Source organism: Bison bison, unplaced genomic scaffold, assembly GCF_000754665.1.
Source record: "Bison bison bison isolate TAMUID 2011002044 unplaced genomic scaffold, Bison_UMD1.0 scf7180017864361, whole genome shotgun sequence".
Classification (NCBI taxonomy): Eukaryota; Metazoa; Chordata; class Mammalia; order Artiodactyla; family Bovidae; genus Bison; species Bison bison.
In genome coordinates, this window is record NW_011494933.1 from 466,163 (window position 1) to 492,572 (window position 26,410).

The 26,410-nt window shown below is 40.6% G+C and overlaps 1 protein-coding gene across 1 annotated transcript in view; it reads left to right on the forward strand.

Moving 5' to 3' along the window:
* Nucleotides 1-26,410, forward strand: part of SEC24D (SEC24 family member D) — a 116,317-nt gene that overhangs the window by 12,453 nt on the left and 77,454 nt on the right. Inside the window, exons 3-7 of the mRNA XM_010855231.1 lie at nt 3,405-3,553; nt 4,824-5,099; nt 5,643-5,770; nt 14,916-15,027; nt 25,408-25,535. Of these exons, the coding sequence (XP_010853533.1) occupies nt 3,405-3,553; nt 4,824-5,099; nt 5,643-5,770; nt 14,916-15,027; nt 25,408-25,535 (793 nt within the window). The remainder of the gene's footprint in view (nt 1-3,404; nt 3,554-4,823; nt 5,100-5,642; nt 5,771-14,915; nt 15,028-25,407; nt 25,536-26,410) is intronic.

Consider the following 26,410-nt stretch of genomic DNA (forward strand, 5'->3'; position numbering starts at 1 on the left):
TGATGAGTAGCAGAGATGGTAGGGTCGGGCGTGTGTGATACTTGTGGCTCAGGCAGTTCTGGCTGGACAAGTTGCTCTACCTCTGTGTGCCTTGGTTTCCTCATCACAGGTGTAGCAGTAAAGATGTGCTGGTGAGGATTTTGGTCATTAATCCATGCAGAGAACCTCGCACTGCGCACAGCGCCCATCAAAGGCAATGTGCATTAGCCGTTATTGACACCAGCTCACTGGACTTGGAAAGTCTCTGGTCTGTTGCTTGCCCTGCCTGCTAGCTCAGTGCAGCTACCTATCACAGCTCAGTTGAAGAATCTGCCTATATTGTGATTCCTAGGGAGACACTGACAGATTTTGCCCCATCTCTTTCTCCTCCTGTACTGTTCAATTGCTTCAGCTTAAACTGAATTAAAGGTTGGAAATGGAGCTATAAAGACTGAATTTATGGTTGACGGTGGGGAAAGATGGGCGTAAGGGATAGTTAGGGAGCTTGGGAGAGTCCCTTTGCTGTTCACCTGGAACTATCAAACTTTGTTAATCAGCTATACCCTAACACAAACTAAAAAGTTAAAAAAAAGGAGAGATCTGGTGTTCAGGCTGAGCCTGTGTTGAGACTCCCTAGCCTCATAGGATGCATTTCTGTGTCTGCAGTTCAGTGCAGGGCAAAGGGCCCAGTGACTGTGCTGATGAGTCATTCCAGCCTGATGACAGGGGTTGTCAGAGAGCAAAGGTCACATGTGGCCTTTTTGTGATGATCATAGCACTTCAAGGAGTCATTTGTCCTGAGAGGACCCATCCTAGAAGTCTTTTCACTTTTTACCACATCTAAACTGTTGAATAAAGTCATTATGCTGACTTAAATTTTAAAATCATGATTTTTATTTTTAAATATTGCTATTTCAAAGTTTTCTAAAACTTAAAAATCATACCTAGTCATTTGGCTTTTTTATCTTGGCTGAGGCAAAATAAATGTCTTAAAATTGTAAATGGTACTAAAGTTCTCTACAGTGTGTTACTGCTGGGTGGGATTAATTTCTTATATAAAATCTATAACCTAAAGTTCCATTTTTTAATTATTAAGGGAAAATTTAATTGTAAGTGTTCTGTTTTGATCCAAGAAATGGGAAATTACATGAGAGGGAAGGTGGGAAGGAGACTTGTCTTCCCAAATTGAAGCTATTACTAGGGTGACTCTACCAAGAAATTGGTTTCAATGGAAAAGTAGAAAACAAGAAAAATAAGAGGAACACATCGTTGTTTTCTTTTTCTTTTTTGTGTGTATGTGTAAAGCAATGATGGTTTGGCAGAGCTTTTATCTTATTCAATGGGCTTAGTATTTAAAAATCTAGATTTTGTATCTATCTAATCTTGAAAAATTTGGTACCTTATCTCCAGATTCTAACAAACTTCAGCACGTCACTCACTTCTTAGGCAGTTTGTTGTTAACTTGAAGATGAAAAGTGTTTGAGGTTGAGCAGACCACAGACAGCTGAGTCATCTCTTGAGAGGTTTGGGGTGAAACCGAGGCTCAGTTCTCATATTTTATTAATCCTCAGGTTATAATCCTTTATGGTCCTTTTTGATTACCTCTTCTGACATTCAATGAAACAGTTAATTAAAATATGTAATTGGAGCTTTTCTATTCTAATTTTCATTATAATTGTGTTAAATCTATAGATTTAACTTGAAAAGGATTGATATCTTAATAACTTTGAATCTTTTGATTCATAAACAAGTATATTCCTCTATTTAAGTCTAGTTTAATTTCTCTTAGCAATAATTTATATCTTCTCATATAGAGGTTTTGCACTTATTTTGTTAAATTCACTCCCAATATTGTATGTTTTTCAATGGTATTATAAATGGTGTATTTTAAACTTTCACTTCCTCATTGTATGTTGCTAGTATATAGAAATAGAATTCATTTTTGCAAAAAAAAAAGTAAATGTTTCTTAACCAAGAAACATGCTGAATGGAGTAATCAATGAGAAATACTTAAATCTGTATGATTTTTAATTCTAACCACATTGTATTTAGAGCAGGAAAGGGACCATTCCATTTTTATGGATTGAAAACTGAGAGCTACAAGGAATTACATGGCTTGTCCCAGTTCACACAGCAAGTCTTTAGGTTAGGAATCAGGGGCCTGGATTCTCACTGAAGCTCTGAGATCCACATGGCCTTGAATAAACTAATTTTGAAAAGTAATGAAACTTGAAAAATATTAAACCACTTTGTATGTTTAAGATGTTTTGTTAATCTTTTCATATGTGTATCAGAGCTTTTAAAAATATTTTTATTAAAAAGTTATTTAATAAAAGTTATCCTTTCAATACTATTTTATTTTTACTTTTAAGTTGATAATATTGCTTGACTGATTCATGTTGACATATGGCAAAACCACCACAATATTGTAATCATCCTCCAATTAAAATTGATTAATTTAAAAAATCCAATCTGTTTAAGAGTTAGGTTGGTCAGAAAAAAAATTTGTGAATTTCTGATGCCTAACTCCTAGGATATGTATTAGGCAGTGAATGGTAAGTTGGCATTTATGGGTCAAAAAGTAATAGCTAATGGTTGTTCAGTCTCTCATTCCGTATTTTAAATCTTTAACCTTTTGTTAAGAAATACTTGAGGATGCTTGTCCTACTTCTATTTGAAACGTATTTCATCCTGTCTGTACTATCTCTTTAAAAGTGATTCACAGGATTTTATATTTAAGAAATATTGTTAACATCTATGAAATATTTCTGAACATGTTGGGGAAATGTTTTTTCTCGAAAGAATGAATAATACTGCCCGCCTTCTCTGGTTAGCCCAAACCCTGTTGCTGGACCTCACGCTACAGTTCCTAACGTGTTCTGTAGCATACGCACATTCTGCCTGTGTGCAAATGTTTCCTGTTACCTATGAAACCCCATGAATGAGTTTTCAGAAAAAGACAAAGAGCATAATTTTTTGAAAAAAATGAAATGATTTCTTTTTATGAAGCAATGGATTTACAAAGCATATCTTTAACACAGTTCTCAAAAACTTAATTCTAAGTGATCATAAAGATACAGTCAACAAACAAAGCATTTTAGTTTTCTTGGTTTCTGTCCGATTGATCATTAGCCCTAGTATAGATGATTTCTAATGGACTCAGCTTTCTAAATTGATTTCCAAAACTTGTTAAGTGATGACCATTAGAATTTTTTTTTTTTTTTTGGCCATGTGTCTTGATATCTTTAGCATGTGAACATAAATATGGGATGGTGCTACATGATTGATTTTGAGCTCATGTCGAGGGTAAAGATGTATCATACAATATCAGTGGTTTTCCTAGTGCCCACTAGACAGGCTGATTGAACTTTGCAAGTTGTTGTATGTCATTTGCGTGCGACATTAACACCCCTTTTCTCCCTCAGATTTCCTGGCCCTCCACCTGTCAACAGTGCGGCCCCCGCCTACCCACCATACTCGCCCTCAACACAGTCGTCATATCCAAGTCCAGGGTCCACTTCATCCGTCGCCCAGCTGGGCAGTCAGCTCAATGCTATGCACATTAACAGCTATGGTAACAATTTCATTTTTCATGATTATTGACTGCCTTGTCTCATGAGTATTTTCAGTAAGAAACTTTTCCCTCAGATTCAAAATAGAAATATCTCTGGTATACCATATTGAACTAATTTTGGACGTTTTCATATAAATTATCTGTATTATGTATGGCAGTAATTTTTTTTTCCAAATTATGCTGCCATTTATTTCAAGGTAAGTGAAGGACCTGCAGAATGCCTTACATTCAACACTACACCAATAAAAAACAAAAAATACTGACTTCACAAATAAACATTAGAACAGTGAAATTACTTTAAGAAATGTAAGTTTTAACCCTGTGTTTATTGTGAGGCCCACAAATCAAAAATATAATATTCTTAGTTTCACAGTGCATTTTAAATTCTGCATTTAGATCATGGGAGGAATGGAAGCTCAGATGTGAGGCAGAAAAGATTAATAGAGAAGACAGTTACAGTACTGAGATGTTCATCAGTAGAAATGCTGTCTATTTTAGGAGCCATGGACATGTTCTCTGGGACAACAGCAGGGTCAGCCATTGATCTGGATGACCAATGTTTTCATTACTTATCGTTAGTTTCTTAAAAGTATCAGTAAAACTCCCCTCAGAATATTTCCTTTTACTGGTTTCAAAATGGATAAATCTTCAAAGCAGCAACTCAGTTTCACATAATCAGGGGAAGGAAGAAATAATCTGGTTCTACAACTTCAAATATGACTGGATAGAATTTTTGTTGCCAGTCCCTTCTCCTTCGTTACTTCTTCCTACTTCCAAAATCCATTCTATCAAGTCAAGCACAGGATGCACATAATTTATTGACCTGAGTAAATAATGCTTGTTATGTAAAAAATTTTTTTCTTCTGTATGGTTTTCTATACTCTGCACCAGACAAAGTTCAGTTGCCCAGTCGTGTCCTACTCTTTGTGACCCCGTGGACTGCAGCACGCCAGGCTTCCAGTCCACTTTTCATGATAATTAATGCCATGTATCATGAAAAGTGGATGCAACTGAGTTAAAATTTATCCCTCTAATTTTCTATCATTATAAATGTAGCTCTTTTAAAATTCTTCACTTGTATTAAATACCCCAAATAGGATTTGTGTTACTTTCCAAATGATGATTTCTTCTTGTGGGGGAAAAATTGACTTGTAAGAGTGCCTTCTTGCTTTACTCAGGAAAAGGAGTGTCCCTGTTGTATATATGTGGTAGAAGTGAAAGAGTTGCGGAGTATGGTGTTTAGGTCGGCTGGTCTTCTGTTTTTGCCTAGGTTCAGGGGTGGCCCCCCCAAGTCAGGGCCCACCTGGCCCTGTGTCAGCAGCATCATTCCAGGGGCCTCCACAGCCTCCACAACCATCCATTTTGCAGCCTGGATCTCAGATTCTGCCCCCACCGCCCACTGCGCTCAACGGTCCCGGTGCCTCACCCTTGCCTCCGTCAACGCACAGAGCAGACGGGCTCCCTGGGCCTGCTCCTCCAAATGCCCAGTACCAGCCCACGCCTCTCCCAGGACAGACCCTGGGCCCTGGATATCCTGCACAGCAGGGTAAGGTCGCCTCGGGTTACCTGGGGGTACCCTTAATTGGGAATCAGGTTTGTTTCTATGTTACTGCTGCTGCTGCTGCTAAGTCACTTTAGTCGTGTCCGATTCTGTGCGACCCCATAGATGGCAGCCCACCAGGCTCCCCCGTCCCTGGGATTCTCCAGGCAAGAACACTGGAGTGGGTTGCCATTTCCTTCTCCAATGTATGAAAGTGAAAAGTGAAAGTGAAGTCGCTCAGTTGTGTCCGACCCTCAGCGACCCCATGGACTGCAGCCTTCCAGGCTCCTCTGTCCATGGGATTTTCCAGGCAAGAGTACTGGAGTGGGGTGCCACTGCCTTCTCCGTACTAGACATCTATCCCTTACTATTTTTGAATAGTGTAACCAGTAAAAAGAAGAGGAGAACTGTAGATGTTTGTTTTAATTTCCTGCCTTATTTAATATAAGAAATGCAGCATTCTCGACTGAACAGCATAGTATTGTCAGTGAGCCCTCCATCTGCGTTTTGGGGTTATAGTCATTTCTTTTTAAACTTTCTTCCAAGCAGCTAACTACGGTCCCCCAGTGGCAGGTGCACAGCTCTCCTACCCGGGAGGGTTCCCAGGAGGGCCTGCACAGATGGCCGGCCCACCGCAGCCCCAGAAGAAGCTGGATCCCGACTCCGTTCCCAGCCCAGTAAGTGCTCTGCTCTCCGTCTCCCTCACGAAGAACCCACTCTTCATTCAGTGTTCTCAGAAGCTCTTCAGTCTGTCAGCGTTTACCCTGTCCTTTATCGTCCGAGCACAATACCCATCACGTGGGTGAGGCTCATTTCCCTCTGTGGATGTCCGGGGTGGGGAGGGCGCGTCATGGTATACCAGAAGTCTCCATGAGAGAGGCAGCCTATGTGGGCTTGTTTGGTATCATGTAATCTTGGCAGGATCCACTGATGTTTATTCTCATGTATATCAGCAGTATTTATTGATAGTTAATGATTCATTTGTAGTAAAAATATATCTATATAAAAATGCTATTTTCAGAAACTAAAAGATCCTTTCAGGACACCCATAGGAGTGAAAGTACAAAGTATTTTCAGTTCAGTTCAGTCACTCAGTCGTGTCCGACTCTTTGAGACCCCATGAATCGCAGCACGCCAGGCCTCCCTGTCCATCGCCAACTCCCGGAGTTCACTCAAACTCACGTCCATCGAGTCAGTGATGCTATCCAGCCATCTCATCCTCTGTTGTCCCCTTCTCCTCCTGCCCCCAATCCCTCCCAGCATCACAGTCTTTTCCAATGAGTCAACTCTTCACATGAGGTGGCCAAAGTACTGGAGTTTCAGCTTTAGCATCATTCCTTCCAAAGAACACCCAGGGCTGATCTCATTTAGAATGGACTGGTTGGATCTCCTCACAGTCCAAGGGACTCTCAAGAGTCTTCTCCAACACCACAGTTCAAAAGCATCAACTCTTCGGCACTCAGCTTTCTTCACAGTCCAACTCTCACATCCATACGTGACTACTGGAAAAACCATAGCCTTGACTAGACGGACCTTTGTTGGCAAAGTAATGTCTCTGCTTCTGAGTATGCTATCTAGGTTGGTCATAACTTTCCTTCCAAGGAGTAAGTGTCTTTTAATTTCATGGCTGCAGTCACTATCTATAGTGATTTTGGAGCCCAGAAAAATAAAGTCTGACACTGTTTCTACTGTTTCCCCAAAAGTATTTTACGTATTTTTAAAAACTGGTTTAAATAAAATTAGAGCTATAACTTATTCTGCTCCACTGAAGTGAGTTTCTTTAGAAGAGTACTCTTTAGTAACTGTATCAGTCAGCTTTATTAGGTTTAGTCTGCATATCAAACAGTCCTCAATTTAGCTTACATCCACAAAGATTTATTTATCACCTAGGTTACCTGTAAGCTGCATTAGCTGCAGTTTGATTTTAGATTCTGCTCCATATGCCCTTATCACTCCAGAATCCAAAGTGAAGGGGTATCCCTAATGGGGACATGTATTATCATGATAAAGGGAGAAAAGGAGGAAAACTGGTTAAAAGGTGCAATAGCTCTTAAAGCTTCCAGTCAGATGTAACACACATCAAAATCACTCACACGTCCTTGGCTGAAGCAAGTCATATATCAAAGCCTGACGTCAGTGGTGGAGGGATATAAATGTTTGCCTCAGAAACTGGACATCTTGTGGCTCTGAGCAGGGATGTAAACTCCTTTGGAGTAAGAAAGAAATCGTTTACAGTTAACTTTCATCTTTGAAGTGGTTTTATAAACATAAGTAGAAAAATTTAGAAAGAGACTAAAGAGCACTAAGAGATACTATGTTTATATTTTATATTATTTATAACCTAACTTTTGTATTAACAAATCATCAGAAAACTTAGTAGCTCAGAAGCGCTGTTTATTAATGGTCATGAGTCTGGGCAGGTTTGCTAATCGGGGCTGGATCTGACTGATTTTGGTTGGGCTTGCTTTGTGCATGTGGGGTCAGCTAGAGGCTCGGCTGGAGTCTGGATGGGCTAGGATGGTCTGTGCATTTTCTGTGGTTGCTGTAGCCAAGTACCATGAACTCAGTAGCTTAAAGCAACAGAACTCTCTTGTCTTTGAGTTCTGGAGGTGGTACGTCTGAAGTCAGCGTGTAGGCAGGGCTGTGCTCCCTCCAGAAGCTCCATGAGAGAGCCTCGTCTCTTCCTTATTTGGCTTGTAGTCTCATCATTCCAGTCCTCGCCTCTGTGGTTACATCACCTTTCCCTCTTCTCTGTGTCTTTTCCTCCAGGTGTCAGTCTCAAAACTGCTTGTGCCTCTCTCGTAAGTTTCATGTGATTCCCCTTAGGGTCCACCAGATAGTCTAGAATAAGCATCATCTCTCAAAATTCTTAAATTCGATAAATTCTTTTGCTATATGCAGTTTTTGTTGTTTAGTCAGTAAGCTGTGTTCGATTCTTTTGTGACCCCATGGGGTGTAGCCCACCAGGCTCCTCTGTCCATGGAACTCTCCAGGCAAGAATACTGGTGTGGGTAACCATTTCCTTCTCCAGGGGATCTTCCCAACCCGCGGGCCAAACTTGCGTCTCCTGCTTTGCCTGCAGATTCTTTACCTTCTGAGCCCCTGGGAAAGCCCCATATGCAGTGTCCTTACTGATGATCATATTTCCAGCCATTACTTTTCTAGCTTAATATTGGGTTGGCCAAAATGTTCATTCAGGTTTTCCTATACGATGGTATGGAAAAACCTAAACGAACTTTTTGGCCAACCCAATATTAAATTATTCCATTTGAAGAAGTATCATGTATTTATGTGATTTACAGTTTAACTTCTTATTTCTCTGCTTGTATGTAATATCTGCAGTCTCTCTAGGTCGTTTCACTTCATTCTCTGATGCTTTTGACACCCGGTTTGTTATTAATCTCTCCAATACTGTTTCTGTTGCAGTTATTGGCAATTTTATTATCCGTCTGTAGACTCTTCCATCTCCAGTGTCTCTCAGTTCTTGATCTTCCTTCCTTCCGATGTGCTTTTCATCTGCCCCACATCTAGTCTTACCGTGGCTCCTGTCATTGCCAATGACCGTGTACCTTCAAAGTCTCAGTTGAAAACATTCCATCCTGCAACCACTGCCTCTTATCTTTTCAGCTCATTCCCTTTAGGACTCAAACTCCCATAATACTTCACCCACCAGGATTTACAGTCTACCATTTCTTCTTGATTCCCATCACCTTCATCTTCTCACTTCTCTTATGCAGCTTAGACTCCGTGATCTATAATTATAAATCTGTCCCTTGCATCTTCCGCTCTGAATTCCTTTGCCCCCTCCCTCCACTGGATTCATCTAGAAAATTCCCATGTGTTGTTAAACTAACTTTTCACCTACTCTGGTTAGGTGACGACAACTTGAGAAAGATGCATGCCATGCTTGCTGGTCTCACTTTGAATTCATAACCGCTAAACGAAAGTGAACATTTAGTTGTGTTTTTCTAAAACCTGGCTGTGTGAAATACTAACTGGTGGAACATTTTAAATCACTGATGCCCTGCGACCAGCCCGCCACATTATGATTTAATTGTACTGGGCCTTGGGGTTTTTCAAAGTTTCTCTATGAATTCTAATGTGCAGCAAGTTTGGAGCCCATCACCCACCTCAACTGACCCCCTTCCATTTCCCTGGATGACTGTCATTTCTTCTCTCTTGAAACTTCTGATACTACCTTTTCCTATTCTGACTCTTTAATGATCACCTTGCTTCTGAGAAAATAGAAGAAATGCGGAGAGACCCTCTGCATGCTTCATTTCCGCGTCTCTCTGGGTCTGTGCCCGTTTGCCCCTCTTCCTGCTTAGTGTGAATAAGCTTGTCCATACTCCTAACCAGGGCTTGTCACCTCCACTTGTGCCCAGGAATCCATCCTTTACGGCCTTTCAAGAACAGCCTCCCAGAAAATGTTCGCTATATTAGAGTTCTCAAAAACAAAAACAACCACTAGGATATATGTCTCTATATGGAAATAAATTTATTTTAAAGAATTGGTTTGCTTGATTGTCGGGGACTGGCAAGACCAAAATCTGCTGGGCTGGCCAGCATGCTGGAGACACAGGAAGAGCTGATGTTGCAGCTGGAGTCTGAAGGTGTCTGGAAGCAAAATTCTCTCTTCCTCCGGGGACCTTGCTCTTTTTCTCTTCATCCTTCAACAGGTTAGATGAGGCCCACCCACTGCTTCACTCAAAGTCTACTGATTAAATTCTAATCATATATTTTTAAAAAATACCTTCACAGCAAGATCTGGACTGGTGTTTGTGCTGGGTACCGTGACCTAGCCACACACACACACACACACACACACACCCTGTTGTGTCCCAGGCCCTCCCTGCTCTTCTGCGTGGCAGTAGTCACACCAGCCGCCTTTGTATTCCTCAGCCGGATGTCCTCCAGCTCTAGACTTTTGCACATGCTGTCCCCTCTGCCTAGACCTCTTCCCCGACGCAGATGCAGAGCATGGCTCAGTTCTGCGTTCCCTTCATGTCCTGTTTGCTCATCCCTGAGCTCACTTGCACCCTTATCCACGTCGCTCGTATCCATAGCACTTATTACCTCACATAGGGTGTATCTGATTTATGCATTTATCTCCTGTCTTCCAAACTAGAATGTCAGCTCCAAGAGGTCCAGGATTTGGTTTTGTTCACTAGTGCATCCCTAACACACAGAACAGGGCCTAGTACAGAGTATGCACTCACGTATTTGTTGAATGAATGTTAACAACGAAAGCAATAAGCAGTATATGTTGTGATTTATTTCAGACTCCTAAAATATACACATACAAATCAGTCCAATAGTGTTTTTACCTTAAAACTAATGAAATACCAATGCCATATGGAACCTGTTTATATTCTTACTACCAAAGTAGAATGCTTTTGCTAACTAAATTAATTTTTCCTTCTGGAAAGAAAGATGTGAAATCATATTTTCTGATCTGTTGCATGCCAGTCCTGAGCTAAAGGCTCACTATACTTCCGGATGGTGGTCTTAATCCACGTTTTTGGAGTTGAGGACACTGGTATCACCATCAACTCTTCCTCACTCTCTAATCAGCGGGAGGATTATCCAGAATTTGAGCCCTGCCCGTCCCCCTCTTTCTCTAACCACGCCAGAGTGCAAATGGTTCTGCTTTAAGCACCTGCCTTCGTGGTGCCCATGCATCTTACTATCTTGCCTCCCTAATCTGTCTTGTTCCTTTATCTCAGGAAAATCACTTTCTTTTTTTTTTCTCTTTCCTGATTCTATTTTATGAGAGCAGAGAAGCTATTCATAGCAGAGAAGTGTGAAAGCGATTCTAGTGGCACATCTTCTGGAGGAAAAAGAAATTCATAAACTTTGAAGTGGCATTAGCATTATCAGGCATTACTGTCAATCAAGCTGAAACCCTTGAAGAATAGAGGCACACTCAGAACCTCTATTGAGATTTCTCTGTTGTGCTTTATGTCTAAGCTGTTTTCCGAGAACATGGATTTGAGGTTTAAATAAAAGCTCTATTTTTAATAACCAGAAAAAGAATATATACATATGAATCACTTTGCTGTTTACCTGAAACTAATACGATATTATAAATCAACTGTACTTCAACTTAAAAAAAATCTCCTAACAGAAAAATAAAACCATTGCTTAATCCATAAAAACTATATATTTAGAAATTACTAGAGCTATTGTATTTCTTACTCTCTTTGTAGTATTCTCGATCTCTTTGAAGTATTCTAGCAAAGATGTGTATTTATTTAGAAGTGTATAATTATCACTGTCTTTGTTTCTTTGGAGGTAGTGCTTTGTAAGTTGCAAATGGCTAATTTAAAACAAACTTTCTGGAAGCATAGTCTATTTGGAGACTGAGAGCTATCTGTGTTCAATGTATAGATTATTGTGGTTTTTACCTCACTTTCATATTTGACACTTCATTGGTTGAAATGATGACAGTAAATGTTGATAATAGAAAAACTACTCCAGTTTTGAAGAAACCAGATGAGCCCTGTGGCTGAACTAGAGAGTGTGATTAGTGTTTTGGTTTTTCTGTTTGCTGCTTTTCTTGGCCCGTGTTAGCTTTCAGTCTCGTTTGTATCTTGCAGTAGTTGTGTTTGGAGCATGTTCAATACCCTTAATTGAATGAGAATTTAAATCCTATGAAATTAAAAAGAAATGTGGGGATTTAAAAGCAGGCTAAGTCTATCTCTGATATGTTGTAGAAACCAATGATATCAATGCCAACTGGGGTAGGGATTGGACGAGATGGGAGGGGAAATGGAGCAGGTAACGTTTCAGAGTTACCCGACAGTTTTAATATTAGTAGTAGTTTTTTTTTTAATTGAAATATAGTTGGTTTACAATATTGTGTTTCAAATATACAGCAAAGTGATTCAGTTATACATATTTTTCAGATTTTATTTTCCCATTGAATACAGTTCCCTGTGCTATACAGTAAATCCTCTTGTTTATTTTATATATAGTGACGTAGATATGTTAATCCCAAACTCCTAATTTATTTCCTACCCTTTCCTCTTTGGTAACCATAAATTTGTTTTCTGTGTCTGTTAGTTTGTTTCAGCTTTGTAAATAAATTCATTTGTATTATTTTTTAGATTCCACATTTAAGTGATATCATGTATTTGTCTTTCTATCTTACTTCACTCAGTATGATAATCTCCCAAGTTTATCCATGTTGCTGCAAATGGCAATAGTTCATTCTTTTTTATGGCGGAATAATATTTCGTTGTATATACAAGATCTTCTTTATTCATTCATCTGCTGGTAGACACTTAGATTGCTTCCAGTAGTCTTAGCTATTGTAAATAGTGCTGCTATGAACATTGGGGTGTGTTGTATCTTTTTAATTCATTTTTATCTTTTCCAGATGTATGTACTCAGGGGTGGCATTACCATATCATATGGTAGCTCTATTCTGAGTTTTTTGAGGAACCTCCACACTGTTTTCCATAGTAGCTTACCAATTATATTTCCACCAACCATGTAGGAGGGTTCCTTTTTCTCCACACCCTCCCTGGCACTTATTGTATATAGACTTTTTGATAATGACCAGTGTGAGGTGATTTACCTCATTGTAGTTTTGATTTGCAGTTCTGTAAATAACTAGTGATGTTGAGCATATTTTCACGTGCCTGTTGGTCATCTGTGTGTCTTCTTTGGAGAAATATCTATTAACATTCAGATCTGTCCATTTTTTGATTGGCTTGTCTGTTTCTTTAATATTGAGCTGTATGAGCTGTTTGGACATTTTGGAAATTAGCCTCTTGTCAGTCACATTATTTGCAGTCCATAGGTTGTCTTTTTGTTTTATGTATGGTTTTCTTTTTTGTGCAAAAGCTTTTACGTTTGATTAGGCCCCATTTGTTTATTTTAGCTTTTATTTATTTTGCCTTGGGAGACTGAGCTAAGAAAATATTGCTACAATATATGTCTGAGAATGTTTTACCTATGTTTTCTTCTAGGAGTCTTATGGTGTCATGTCTTATATTTAAGTCTTTAAACAATTTTGAGTTTATTTGCATATGTGGTATGAAGAATTGTGCTAACTTTATTGATTTACATGAAGCTATCCAGTTTTCTCAGCACCACTTTCTGAGAAGGCTGACTGTTCTTCATTGTATATTCTTGCTTCTCTTCTTGAAGATTTAATGGAAGGTAGGTGTGGGGGTTTATTCCTGGCTCTGTTCTGTTCCATTCATCCAGGTATGGTTTTGTGCCAGCACCACGCTGTTTTGATTATAGTAGCTTCATAGTGTTGTCTGAAGTCTGAGAGAGTTACGCTTCCTGCTTTGTTCTTTTTCCTCAGGATTGCCTTTGGTAATTCTGGGTCCTTTGTGGTTCCATATAAATTTTATGATTATTTCTTCTACTTCTGTGAAAAATGCCATGGGCAATATGATAAGGATCACATAAATCTGTAGATTGCCTTGGGTAGTATGACCATTTTAACAATAGTAATTCTTCCAATCCAAGAGATGGGATGTCTTTCCATTTCCCTTTGTCTTTCTAGTGTTTCATTGTTAAAGAAATGTAGCAGATTTCTGTATATTAATCTTGTACTCTGCTGCCTTCCTGGGTTCATTTGTTAGTTCTCGTAGTGTTGGTTTGGAGTGTTTAGGGTTTTCTGTATAGCATATCATGTCATCTGCATATAGTAACACTTTTACCTCCCAGGGGCACAGGGCCTGTGTTGACTCCTCCCCACCCTCATCCTTTCCTACTACCTAGTTACAAGGGGGATCGTTCCTGCAGCTTTGGTTGTATGAGAGATCTTCTGCCAGCTTTCAGTTAGTACTCTCTGAGAATTCTTCCACATGTAGATGTATTTTTGATGTGTGTGGGAGGGGGTGAGCTCCACGTCCTTCTACTCTGCCATCTTGATCTCCCCTCACGTTAATAGTGTCTTTAAACTGCATGTCCTCCAATGTAAATATTCCATTCTGAATGCTCATCTCATTTCTCCCCAGTTTCCCCTCTAAATTTTTATTCCTTTCTTTTTTTTTTTTTTTTAGTTTCTTGTCACTTTTATCCTGTAAGAAAGAAGTGAGGGCAGGGAGAAGATAAAGAGGAAGAGAAAGATCCTTTTATTATTAGAATTCCTTGCAACTAGTCCCTGGACAGTTACAACAGAAGAACAATATTTTGTGCCTATATCTTCATCAATAAATGTTTTAGTAGAGAAATACAAGGTATTTCCAAAGTAGAGGACAAAAGTTTGGGACTTTTCTTTCTTCTCGTCTCTATATGGTAGGCAAAAACCATATGGGAACACTTGATATTGTTTGTTTCTTATGTCTCAAGGAGCAGGGATATGGTGGGGGAAACTTGAAAGGCAAATTAAAGATTAAGAGGGATTTGAGGAGAAAAGTCAGGGCTTCTTTAAGTTATACGTTGTAAATCATTTCTTCTGAATTTAACTATTTTTAGCTTTTTAGAGTTTTCTTTAACTGCAGAAAGTATTTTATTTTTTTTAAATGTTATTTTCAATTTCTTCTCCAGTGAGAATCCTTTCCCAAAGAACTCTTACCTGTGATCCCAAGAAACAAACTGAATAAAAATAGATTTCCCTGAAAGATCAGAGTTGGAGCTCAAGAGTATTACAGAATAGAATTTGGAAGCTACTAGCTTAAGGTTGTGAAACTAAACAAAAGTGAGGTTGAAGATATGATGGATTCTCAGTGAGAGTTTGATTTGAAATCAGCTTAAAGAATTCAGAAAATGCCTGTGCGTGCGTGTGTGTATATAAGGAGAGGGAAATGTTGAGAAGTCTAAACTGACTTTAACTTGCCCTTGATCTCTTACTTACAGATCCAGGTGATCGAGAGTGACAGAGCCACCAGAGGGGGACAAGTTTATGCCACCAACGCCAGAGGCCAGATCCCTCCACTGGTCACTACAGACTGTGTGATACAAGACCAAGGTATTCTTCTCTCAGTTACCTTTCTGATTGAGCTCTTAGTATTTCTCACCTTTTTTTTTTTTTTTAAAGCAAATGCACGGAGACCCTCCAATAATGGTTTCACTGATGGGCCACCCCTTTATAGCTGGTAACAAGAACTAATTTGTCATTAATCAAATATGGAGAAGGCACTGTCAGCTGAGTTCTTGTCGAAATGTACAAGTTTAAGAAAATTTTAAATTTTAATTTATGGGTTTAAATGTGTTCATGCCCTACTTTGGTTTATTTACTACAGTTGGAACCTGGCAGGATGGCGTGAGCAGACGGTAGAGAATTAAATATTTGACTCAATTAAGCCAGCAGACTTGGTTCTAGCCCCAGTGACATTTCTAAAATAAGTCCTTTAGTTTTGGGCTCTGGTTTCCCATTTTAAAACTGGATGAGAAGAGGCTGAGCTCTGTCTCTACTGACTCTATCCCAGGTTTGCTATCAGTTTCATATTTCTGTTAGACTTTGTCCAGGTTTAATCAGGGAATGTATTATTCTGTTTATGGCAAGTTAAAATACAGCCTGATGCAGTGTGCCATCTCAGATTCTGAATTTAATGGAGTGTATACTCGGTTCTAGAAATACAGCATTGGTACACAAGCAGGCGTGTCGTCTCATCTCAGAGTTGCTGAGTCAGCCAGTCTCCTGGTGCGACTCCCCTCTCGTGAGTCCATCCTGTGTTCTGCCTTCAGCACAGTCCTTTCGGAGCTTGCAGCACTGTGAGGCAGAAAGAGCTCGGATTGGGAGTTTGGCACGCCTGCACGCAGACCCAGGTTCTCTTCCTTACTGTCCTGAGCTTTGCTCATCCCACCTCTTTGAACCTCAGCGTTGCTCTCTGTAAGATGTGGGGACTAAGACCTGCCCTGCGGGGCCAGCGTGAGGATTGGGGGTGACTCTGTGTGCTGCGTGTGTCTGTGTCTGTACGCTTGCGTTGTTGTTCAGCCACTAAGTCGTGTCCAACTCTGCGACCCCGTGGAATGCAGCACACCAGACTTCCCTGTCCTTCACCATCTCCTGGAACTTGCTCAAACTCATGGCCATTGAGTTGATGATGCCATCCAACCATCTCATCCTCTGTTGCCCCCTTCTCCTCCCGCCTTCTGTCTTTCCCAGCATCAGGGTCTTTTCCAATGAGTCAGCTCTTTGCATCAGGTGGCCAGAGTATTGGAGCTTCAGCATCAGTCCTTCCAATGAATATTCGGGATTGATTTCCTTCAGGACTGACTGGTGTGCATGCATGGAAGTATCTTTATATGTATGTGGGGTCTTGACCTGTAGAACGGGCTGATATAGATTACAGATGATGTTACTGTTAGAGATACTACTATTAAAACAGACTTCAGATTACTTCATTTCCTCGACTAAAAGTGATTTGTTCCTGATTACTTACAGAATCCATCCAAACTTGTTAAATGAATTCATATTTATTTGGTACTTAAGACCTGGTTAGGTTGAGCTATATGAAATTACTGATTTTTTCTGTTTTGTTGACCGACAAAAATGGCAGTTTCATTTCAGCCTAATAGTAAGTGTTACATTTGTAGTTTTTAATATTTTAGTTGGAGACTTTTTACAGGCCTAATGAATATTCCTTACCAGCCTCATCTCTCACCTGTTTCTTTCTTTTACATCTGCCTCAGCTATACTAAACTCACCCCCTTCCGCTCATGTCACCGATTCTCACTTTGTGCTATTATCTCTGCAACAGATTAGTACTGTTTTTGTTCACCATTGTACCCTAGAAATTCACCTGGTATCTAGAATATAATGGTCACCCAACAAATATTTATTGAACAAATGTACTTGGTATATATAACTCTAACCCTTTTAGTTGGGAAATTCTTAGTTCTTCCAAACTCACTTTATTTATTTATTTTTTCAAACTCACTTTAATTTTCCCTGAGAAAGCTCCTCTAATTTCTTCCCCCACAGTGCTTCATAGACACTCCTATTATAACCCTGTTCCATTAAATTTTACTGTGGTTTGGGTCATCTTTCCTACAAGCTATGAGCTACTTAGAGCAGGATCATACTTGTTTGTTCATTCATTTACTTTGTCATTCAGCAAATATTCAGTACCTGTTACCATTGTGGTTAATATTTATTAAGTGTTTGCTATGCATTAAGATGTCTTCTAAATACTTTATGTGTATTAATTCATTTAATCCTCCCTGTAACTTACTGAGATAGGCATTAATCTCATCTTCATTTTACAGAATGTGAAACCAAAGCACAGAATGCTTAGGTAATTTACCAAGATACTCAGCTAATGGGAAGCAAAGCTAGAATTTGAATCCCAACATTTTGATGCTAGAAGCCATGCTCTTAACTACTCACCTACTGCCTCAATTCAGAAGTAAAAGACACAGTGCTGTTCTTTTCTTTCCTTTGTTTGGCTATGCCTGCAACATGTAGGATCTCAGTTCCCTGACCTGGTGTCAAACCTCTACCCCCTGCACTGGGAGCACAGACTCTTAACCACTGCGCCGCCGGGAGAGCCCCGTGGTCTTATTCTTAGATGAGTGCACGATCTGGCAGGGAAAAGATATAACTAAATATTAACATTATAATATTATGGTAATATTATAAGGGTAAAATGAATTTTGCTGTGGGAACTTAGACATGCGGCAACTAGCCCAGCCTGTGCAGCTAGAGTGGGGCCAACTAAGCTGAGCCTCAAGTGAGCAGGTGTGGACCAGAACACAGGTGGGGAGTTCTGGAGAGGAGAAGGTCAGCAGCCAGCAGAGACGGCTGTGCTGAGGTCTGGCAGTGGGAGAGCGCGCATGTGTTAAGGAGCAACACCTGCAGGGTTTTTTGTTTTTGTTTTTTTTTTAACATAGAGGTCATTTTTAAAAATTGTGGTTAAATACACATAAAATAAAATTTGCTGTGTTAATAATTTTAAGTATACAGTTCACAGTGTTGTGCAACCATCATGATTATCCATTTTCAGAACTTTTTCATCAATCTACACTGAAACTCTCTACCCAATAAACCACTGCTCCCCACTCCTCCACTCTGCCAGTCCCTGGGGTCTTCTGTTTTACTTTCTGTCTCTCTGAATGTTTTACTTTCTGTCTCTGAATTTGCCTAGTCTAGATGCCTCGTGTAAGTGGATTCGTATAATATTTGTCCTTTTGTGTCTGGCTTATCTCACTTAGCATAATATTGTCAAAGTTTGTCCATGTCGTAGCGTGTATCAGAAGTTCATTCCTTTTTAAGGCTGAGGGATCCTCACTCTTATGTATATACTGCCTTTTGTTTATCCATTCGTCTTTTGAAGGACATTTGGGTTGTTTCCATCTTTTGACTACAGTGCACAGCTGTAGCCATGAACACTGGTATACACGCATCTCTGTGAGTCCCTCCTTCAGCTCTCTCGTGTGTATGTCTAGGAGTGGCACTGCTGGGTCATATAGTCCATATAGGGGAAGCGTAGGAGGACGGAGTGGAAAGAGGAGGAAGGAGGTGGCGAGGTCTGGATTATCATCAGCTCTCCACAGCCTGCAGCCCAGCCCTTGGCAAGAACGGAGAGCTGCCTGGCATGGAGAGAGAGCCCTGCGGTTGGGCAAGTCACACCCGTTTGCTGTGAAGCTCCTTTCTCTGGCTGATTTGCTGTTACATATTAGTAGACTTTTTAAAATTTTATTTTTTTAATTGAAGATAAATTGATTTACAGTATCATGTTAGATCCAAGTGTAGAGCAGAATGACTCAGTTTTATATATATATTCTTTTTCAGATTCTTTTCCATTATAGTTTATTACAAAATATTGAGCATACTTCCCTGTGCCATACAGTAGGTCCTCATTGATTATTTTATATATAGTGGTATGTACATATTACTCCCAACTTCCTAATTATCCCTCGGCACTCCCTTTCTCCTTTGGTAGCCATTAGTTTGTTTTCTATGTCTGTGATTCTGTTTCTGTTTTATAAATAAGTTGACTTGTGTCATATTTTAGATTCCACATATCAGTGACATTATATAATATTTGTATCTGACTTAACTTCACTTAATATAATCTCTGGGTCCATCCATGTTGCTGCAAATGGCATTATTTCTTTTTTATGGCTGAGTAATATTCCATTATTAAGTTATATATATGTACCACATCTTTATCCACTCATCTGTTAATGGACATTTGGGTTGCTTCATGTCTTGGCTGTTATAATGAGTGCTTCAGTGAGCATTGGGGTGCATGTATCTTTTTGAATTAGTTTTCATCTTTTCCAGATATATACTCAAGAGGGACATCAGTGGGCCAAGTGGTAACTCTAGTTTTAGTTTTTAAAGGAATCTTCATACTATTCTCCATAATGACTGTACCAGTTATATTCCCACCAACAGAGTAGAGGGTTCCCTTTTCTCCACATCCTCTTTAGCATTTATTATTTGTAGACTTTTTAATATGGCCTTTCTGACTGGTGTGAGGTGACACCTCATTATAGTTTTGTTGTGCATTTCTCTAATAATTAGTGATGTTGAGCATCTTTTCATGTGGGCTTTTAGCCACCTGTCTGTCTGTGGAGAAATGTCTGTTTAGATCTTCTGCCCATATTTTGATGAGGTTGTTTGTTTTTGTGATATTGAGCTGTATGAGCGGTTTGTATATTTTGGAGATTAATCCCTGTTGGTTGCATTGTCTGCAAATATTTTCTCTCTTTCTGTAGGTTATCTTTTTGTTTTGTTTATGGGTTCCTTTGTTGTACAAAAACTTTTCAGTTTAATTAGGTTCTATTTATTTTTTTGTTTTTATTTCCAGTACTGTAGGAGGCAGATCCAAAAAAATATTGCTGCAATTTATGTCAAAGAGCATTCTGCCCATATTTTCCTCTAGGAGTTTTATAGTTAGTGTTCAATCTTACATTTATTGATAGGTCTTTAACCCCTTTTGAGTTTATTTTCCTGTTTAGTGTTAGAGGATGTTCTACTTTCATTCTTTTCCATGTAGCTGTCCAGTTTCCCTAGCATGACTTTTTTCAGATAGTTTTTATTGATTGGTCTGTGGCTCTGCGGGGTCTCCATCACTGCGAGGTTTCTCTCTGTGGCTGGGACGGGGGGCTGCTCTCTGGCTGCGGTCCGCGGGCTTGTCACTGCCATGCTTCTCTGGGTGTGGTGCACAGGCGTCAGCAGTTGCAGCTCCCGGGCTCTAGAGCGCAGGCTCGGTTGTGGCACATAGCATCTTCCTGGACCAGGGATCGAACCTGTGTCTCCTGCATTGGCAGGTGGGTTCTTTACCACTGAGCCACCAGGGAACTCCCCGAGCACCACTTACTGAAGAGACTGCCTTTTCTTCATTGTATATTCTTGACTCCTTTGTCATAGATAAATTGACCCTAGGTGTGTGGTTTTATTTCTGGACATTAGTAGTCTTTCTAGTATGAAGCCCATGGGTCTCAGAGACATAGAAATTCACAGATGTAAGTGTCAAGACTGAAGGAACCTTGGACTTCATCTGCCCTGCTCTCTCACTTTGCAGATGTGAGTGCACTGAGGTCCTGGTAAGTTAAGTGATTCGCCCAGGACTGCACAGCTGGTTAGCAGAGAAGCCAATAAAGAGGCACACCTGCTTTAAGAATATCACTTCTTTGCCTTTGGCCGCAGGATCTGATTTAAGACTCCGTTTCTCCCTTGATTCTGTGCTTCTGCCTGTCCCGCAAGGTCCTGTTCAAGCAGTGCATCCCTTGTTTAGTCACCTGTGACCCGTGTGTAAAACTCATTGCCTCCCTTGGGCCACTGTGTAATCAATTTTGTCTTCTGTGATTCTTGCCTGCCATTTTGCAATTGTCTGCTTTATTTGCTTTATTTGTTTATTGTTGGCTTTGTTGCTCTTCATCGCTGTGTGGGCTTTTGTCTGGTTGTGGTGAGTGGGGGCTACCCTCCAGGTGCAGTGCGTGGGCTGCTAACTGCAGTGACCGCTCTTGTTGCAGAGTGCAGGCCGTTGGGCAGGTGGACTCGGGAGTTGTAACTCCTGGGCTCTAGAGGACAGGCTCTGTGGCATGTGGGGTCTTCCCACATCAGGGACTGAACCTGTGTCTCCTGCATTGGCAGGTGGGTTCTTTACCACTGAGTCACCAGGGATGCCCCCAATTACCTGCTTTATTATCATTTTCTTCTACCAGACCTTAAAGCCAGAGGCTTCACCCTCTCCTGCCTCTAAGCCTCTAACTTGGGGATTACCTTCATAAATATTTGTTGAATGAATAAATTACTGAATGTTTTTTAGTCAGTTTATCCCATAAGTTTCTTTATTAAGCAGATCAAGGGATTTTGGATCTTAATTACCAAGGTTGCTAAATTATCTGCTATAAACATGCCTTTCATGCCCCATTTTGCATACCTGCTTAAGAAATAAATTCTTCATTGCTTTTTAAAAATTTATTGTTGGTGTGCATTAGCTTCTTGTAACAAGTTCGTTTAGTCACCTTCATGAACTTGTTCATATGCATATTTCATAGTAAAAAATAAGATTTTTAAAGTTAACAAATGCTCAAATTCAATGTATTACTAGAAATGTTAACTAGTGAAAGTTGAGTACAATGAACAAATGAACAATTAAAATACACTTTAAAATATTCAGAAATTCTTATTTCCCACTGTGTATAACATTGTGTGATAATGAGGAGGAAGGTTTTATTTAAGTTATATGAAATATACAATAATAAGGGTTCAAGCATGTTTACATTTATTACCTAATATTTGTTTTTCTTCTATTCCTGATGTCAAAACTCATGTTTTACCCTGTGTTAGCATTCACTTGGACTCTACCTGTCTCTGATCTTTCTTCCTGCTCCCAGAAGCTATCTGAATAATTTTCTTCGGGTATTTATTTGATCATATGGGTGGCTCAGTGGTAAAGAATCCACCTGAAAATGCAGGAATCACCGGAGACGCAGGTTGGATCCCTGGGTCAGGAAGATCCCCTGGAGGAGGAAATGGCAGCCCACTCCAGTGTTCTTGCCTGGGAAATCCTATGGACAGGGGACCCTGGCAGGCTGCAGACCATGGGGTCGCAAAGAGCAGGACAGAGCTGAGCACACACACACGCATTGCTGGAAAATGTCCCATCATTGCCCAAGGGAAAACAGGATTGGTCTGAACTCTTGTCCAAACTCACAGTTTCATGACCTGGACCCAGCTGGTCTGGGACGTAGGAGAGACTGTGATAGGTTCTAATACCCCTTTTGTCACTTCTAACCCTTTGACTTTGGTAAGTCACTTAACCTCCCAGTGTCTCAGTTTACTCCTCTGTAAAACGGGGTCATAGAGTATCAGTGTCATAGGCAATTGTGAGACTAAATTGAATTTACATATAGCAATCTTAGAATGATGCCTAATCCATTGGCATTGATTGTTATTATCCTTGTTGCTAGTGCCACATTTCTCCCCTTTATCAGACTCTCTGCAGCAGGGCCCCCAAACTGGATTCAGCCTGCAGACACGTTAATTTGTTATACAGAATAATTTATTTCTGTTTGAATTAGTTGCCATTATATAAAAATCAAAATTTTTATGTAAAAATCCAGATTTCTGTCTGGTCCCCCTAAAATGTAAAATGTGTAAATAATAGATTAAATATGAAAGGAAGCTCAGCTTCTCGGGTCCAGCCTTCCCCTCGTTCCCGACCCACCTGTGCAGTGAGGAGTGGCCAGAGAAAGGATGAGAGGTTGCAGACCCGGCAGAGTGACCGCTCATCCTTCTTTCAGCTGCCTACATCCTCCTTTCTGAGAAAAGCACACAATCAGAAGAGAACTTCTGTGGAGTCCCACCATCGCATCAGCCCCCATTCATCATATGTCCTTGTACTCTGCCTTCAGACTCTTGGCCATAAATGTGCTGCAGTTGAAATCTCCTACTGTGTGCCACTCAAGTGCACTGCTACCCTAAGTCTCCCCCCTCTCTCTTACGTCTTTAACATTTCTCTTTCTTTTACAAAGCCTTCCCCTATCTTAAACAGTGTTTTCTCGATCCACCTCCTTTACAAACTCCCCCCTTTCTTTGCTCTTGGGTGATCCTCTGTGCAGGGCAGCAAAGGAGACAGAGATGTGAAGAACAGACCTTTGGACGCAGCGGGAGGAGAGGGTGGGATGATTTGAGAGAATAGTGTTCAAACACACATATCACCGCATGTGAAACGGATAAGCAGTGCGGCTTTGCTGTGTGATGGAAGGCACACAAGCTCGTGCCTTCTGCAGCCTGGGGGCGCAGTGGCACAGGGATACCTGTGGCCGACTCATATTGACGTGTGGCAGAGATCATCATGGTATTGTAAAGTAAGCATCCGCCAATTAAAGTAAATATATTAAAAACCTTGAAAGGATTATTGCGTATTCAGCACCTGCCTCTCTCTCCTAAACTCACTGTGAGCAGCCTCCCTACCCTCCTCCTCCTCACCCCACCATCCCATCAAAAGTCTCTCTCCCGGCTCTCCAGCCCCCCTCCAGCCCACAGTCACGTTGACCTGGCGTCAGCACCTGCACAGACGGTCCTGCCTCTTCCTTGATGTATTTTCTTCACCTCCAGCACCCCAGACTCCCTCGTTTGTACACTTCTTGGTCCTTCTGCTGGTTTCTCCTTGTCTCCTGGCTTCTTTATGTCAGAGGACTCAGGGCTCAGTCCTCACTCCTCTCTTCTCTGGCCACTTTGTGGTTTTTAATCTAGTTTCCTGGCTTCGAATATTGTTTATATGCCCAGAACTCCCAAATGTGTCTCTCCAGCTCAGCTTTCATCCCAGCGCCAAGACTTTGTGTGTTTGACTGTTTACTCAGCATCACTGCTTGATCACCTAATAGATTTCCCAGATGGACATGCCTGGAGCCAGATTCCCGGTTTTCACCCACGGGCTCAAAAAAAACCCCCTTCCCTTCCCGGAGCCTTTCTCTGGTCAGTTCGTGGCAGCTTCATGCTTCTGATTCCTCAGGCTGAAAACTTCGGAGTCACCTGCGTCGAGCTGATTTGGTCTCTGTGACGTCTCTGAATTCCTCCCTAGCTGCCCCAGGCGCCTCATCCCAGCCTCACTGGCCTCCTGATGTTCCTCTGCCAGCCCAGGCTCGCCCTGTCCCGACACCTGCGGGCAAATCCCTTCCCACTTTGGGACCTTTGCTCCAGTGATGCCTTTTGAAGAAGACCAATTCTGTAACTGTTTAAAATTGCAGTCTTTCCCCAGTCTGGTACCCCTCCCCCAGAGGTGCTTTTTCCCATAACATTTGTCATCTTCTAAGGTTCTGTGTAATTTATTGGGTTTTTTTAGTTTATGTTCCTCTGCAAGAACATAAACTCTACAAGGGAGCACCTAGGACTGTATCTAAAAGACAATCAATACACACTTGTTTGATAATTATGTTCTTTTGCCAAAATATATTGTGATTTAATTGTTAAGTTTATTTTAGATAAGTTATTCTAGTGATTTAGAAATATTCATGCCATGGATATTGGGTTTCTTTAATTTCTTTTTAATTGGAGGATAATTGCTTTATAATGCTGTATTGGTTTCTACCATAAGTATACATATATCCCCGCCCTCTTGCACCTTCTTCCCACTCCCCCATCCCACCCCCTAGGTTTTCACAGAGCACTGGGGTGAGCCCCTGTGTTATGCGGCAGCTTTCCACTGGCTGTCTGTTTCATGCATAGTGATGTATGTATCCCAGTGCTACGCTCCAAATCTGCTCCTCCCTCTCCTTCCCTCACTGGGTCCGCAAGTCTGTTCTGTGTGTCTCTGTTCCTGCCCTGCAAATAAGCTCATCAGTGCCATTCCCATGGGTATTGTTTTAATACTCATGCATGCTGTGAAAAAAATATTTGGTCAGGAAACTTGGTGTATTTTAAAAATAGATTTGGGTGTTTTAAAAATTGTTTCTATTATAAATAGAATTTTAATTTCTAAATTGAATTACAAGTTAAGGAGGAGAACATGGTCAAAGGGAATTCTATTTGACACAGTATAACTAGCTGATATGAAATGGTATACAAATGGCTTACCTTTCTCATAACGGATGTGTTGATAGGAGAGGATGAAGAAGGAATTTTATTCTTATGTTTTGTGTCTTTGCTTTACTTTTCCCATTGAATCTAAATACCTCTCAAATCTCTTGAGTGGCTATGTTAATACCCTGCTTATGGAAAATAATACTTTAAAATCTTTTACATTTTTGCAGCAGTATTTAGTGTCTTATTTTACAAGAAACTATAGTGTGCTTAGAGTATAGATCATCAAATTATACAGTGCTCCTTTTTATTTTTTAGAAATCACGAAGCTTTACAAATAAGGCAATGCATTGCCTAGACGTGCCTTTATAAATATTTAAATATACAGGGCAGGTTGTGAGTCTGCACCATTGACCGTTTCAGGCAATGCCAGTCCCCGGTACATCCGCTGCACCACGTACTGCTTTCCCTGCACGTCAGATATGGCCAAGCAAGCTCAGATCCCGTTAGCCGCCATCATCAAGCCCTTTGCCACGATCCCTTCGAATGAGGTAAGTGATGAAAATAGTAATTCAGTAATTTAATAACTCTAAAATTCCTCTTTTGTCATTATTTTCCTGTATATTTTTCTGTATCATAAACAGAAAACTGGAGCGCGAAAAACATGTAGTCATTCAATTCATTAAGTAAACCAAGAACTGACCATATAGCACAGGGAACTCTGCTTAATGCTCTGTGGTGACTTAAATGGGAAGAAAACCCAAAAACGAGGGGATGTGTGTGTGTATACATACATATATATAGCTGACTCACTTGGCTGTACCACAGAAACTAACGCAATATTATGAGGCAACTAAACTCCAAATTTTTAAAAAGTAAGTTTAAGAAGAAAGAGAAAAAAATCTGATAAACTGTGTTTTTTTGGCATCCTGTATTCCAAACACAGATGGGCTAGGTCTCTTTTTGGCCTATTGTAACAGTGCACATGAGCTGTAGCCTGCCAGACTCCTCTGTCCATGGAATTCTCCAGGGAAGAATACTGGAGTGGGTAGCCAGCCGTTCGCTTCTCCAGGGGATCTTCCCAACCCAGGGATCGAACCCAGGTCTCCTGCATTGCAGGCGGATGTTTTACCAGCTGAGCTACCAGGGAAGCCCCTGGTTTGTGTCATTGGAAAAGTCCCTGATTCTGGGAAAGATTGAGGACAGAAGGAGAAGAGGGCATCAGAGAATGAGATGGCCTGATGGCATCACTGATGCAATGGACATGAACTTGGGCAAACTTTGGGGATGGTGAGGGACAGAGAAGCCTGGCATGCCCAGTCCATGGGATTGCAAAGAGTCGGACACAACTGGTGACTCAACAACAACAACAGCAATGCACATATACAGGAAATACAGACTGTCAGAAAATGACAGATACCCAAAC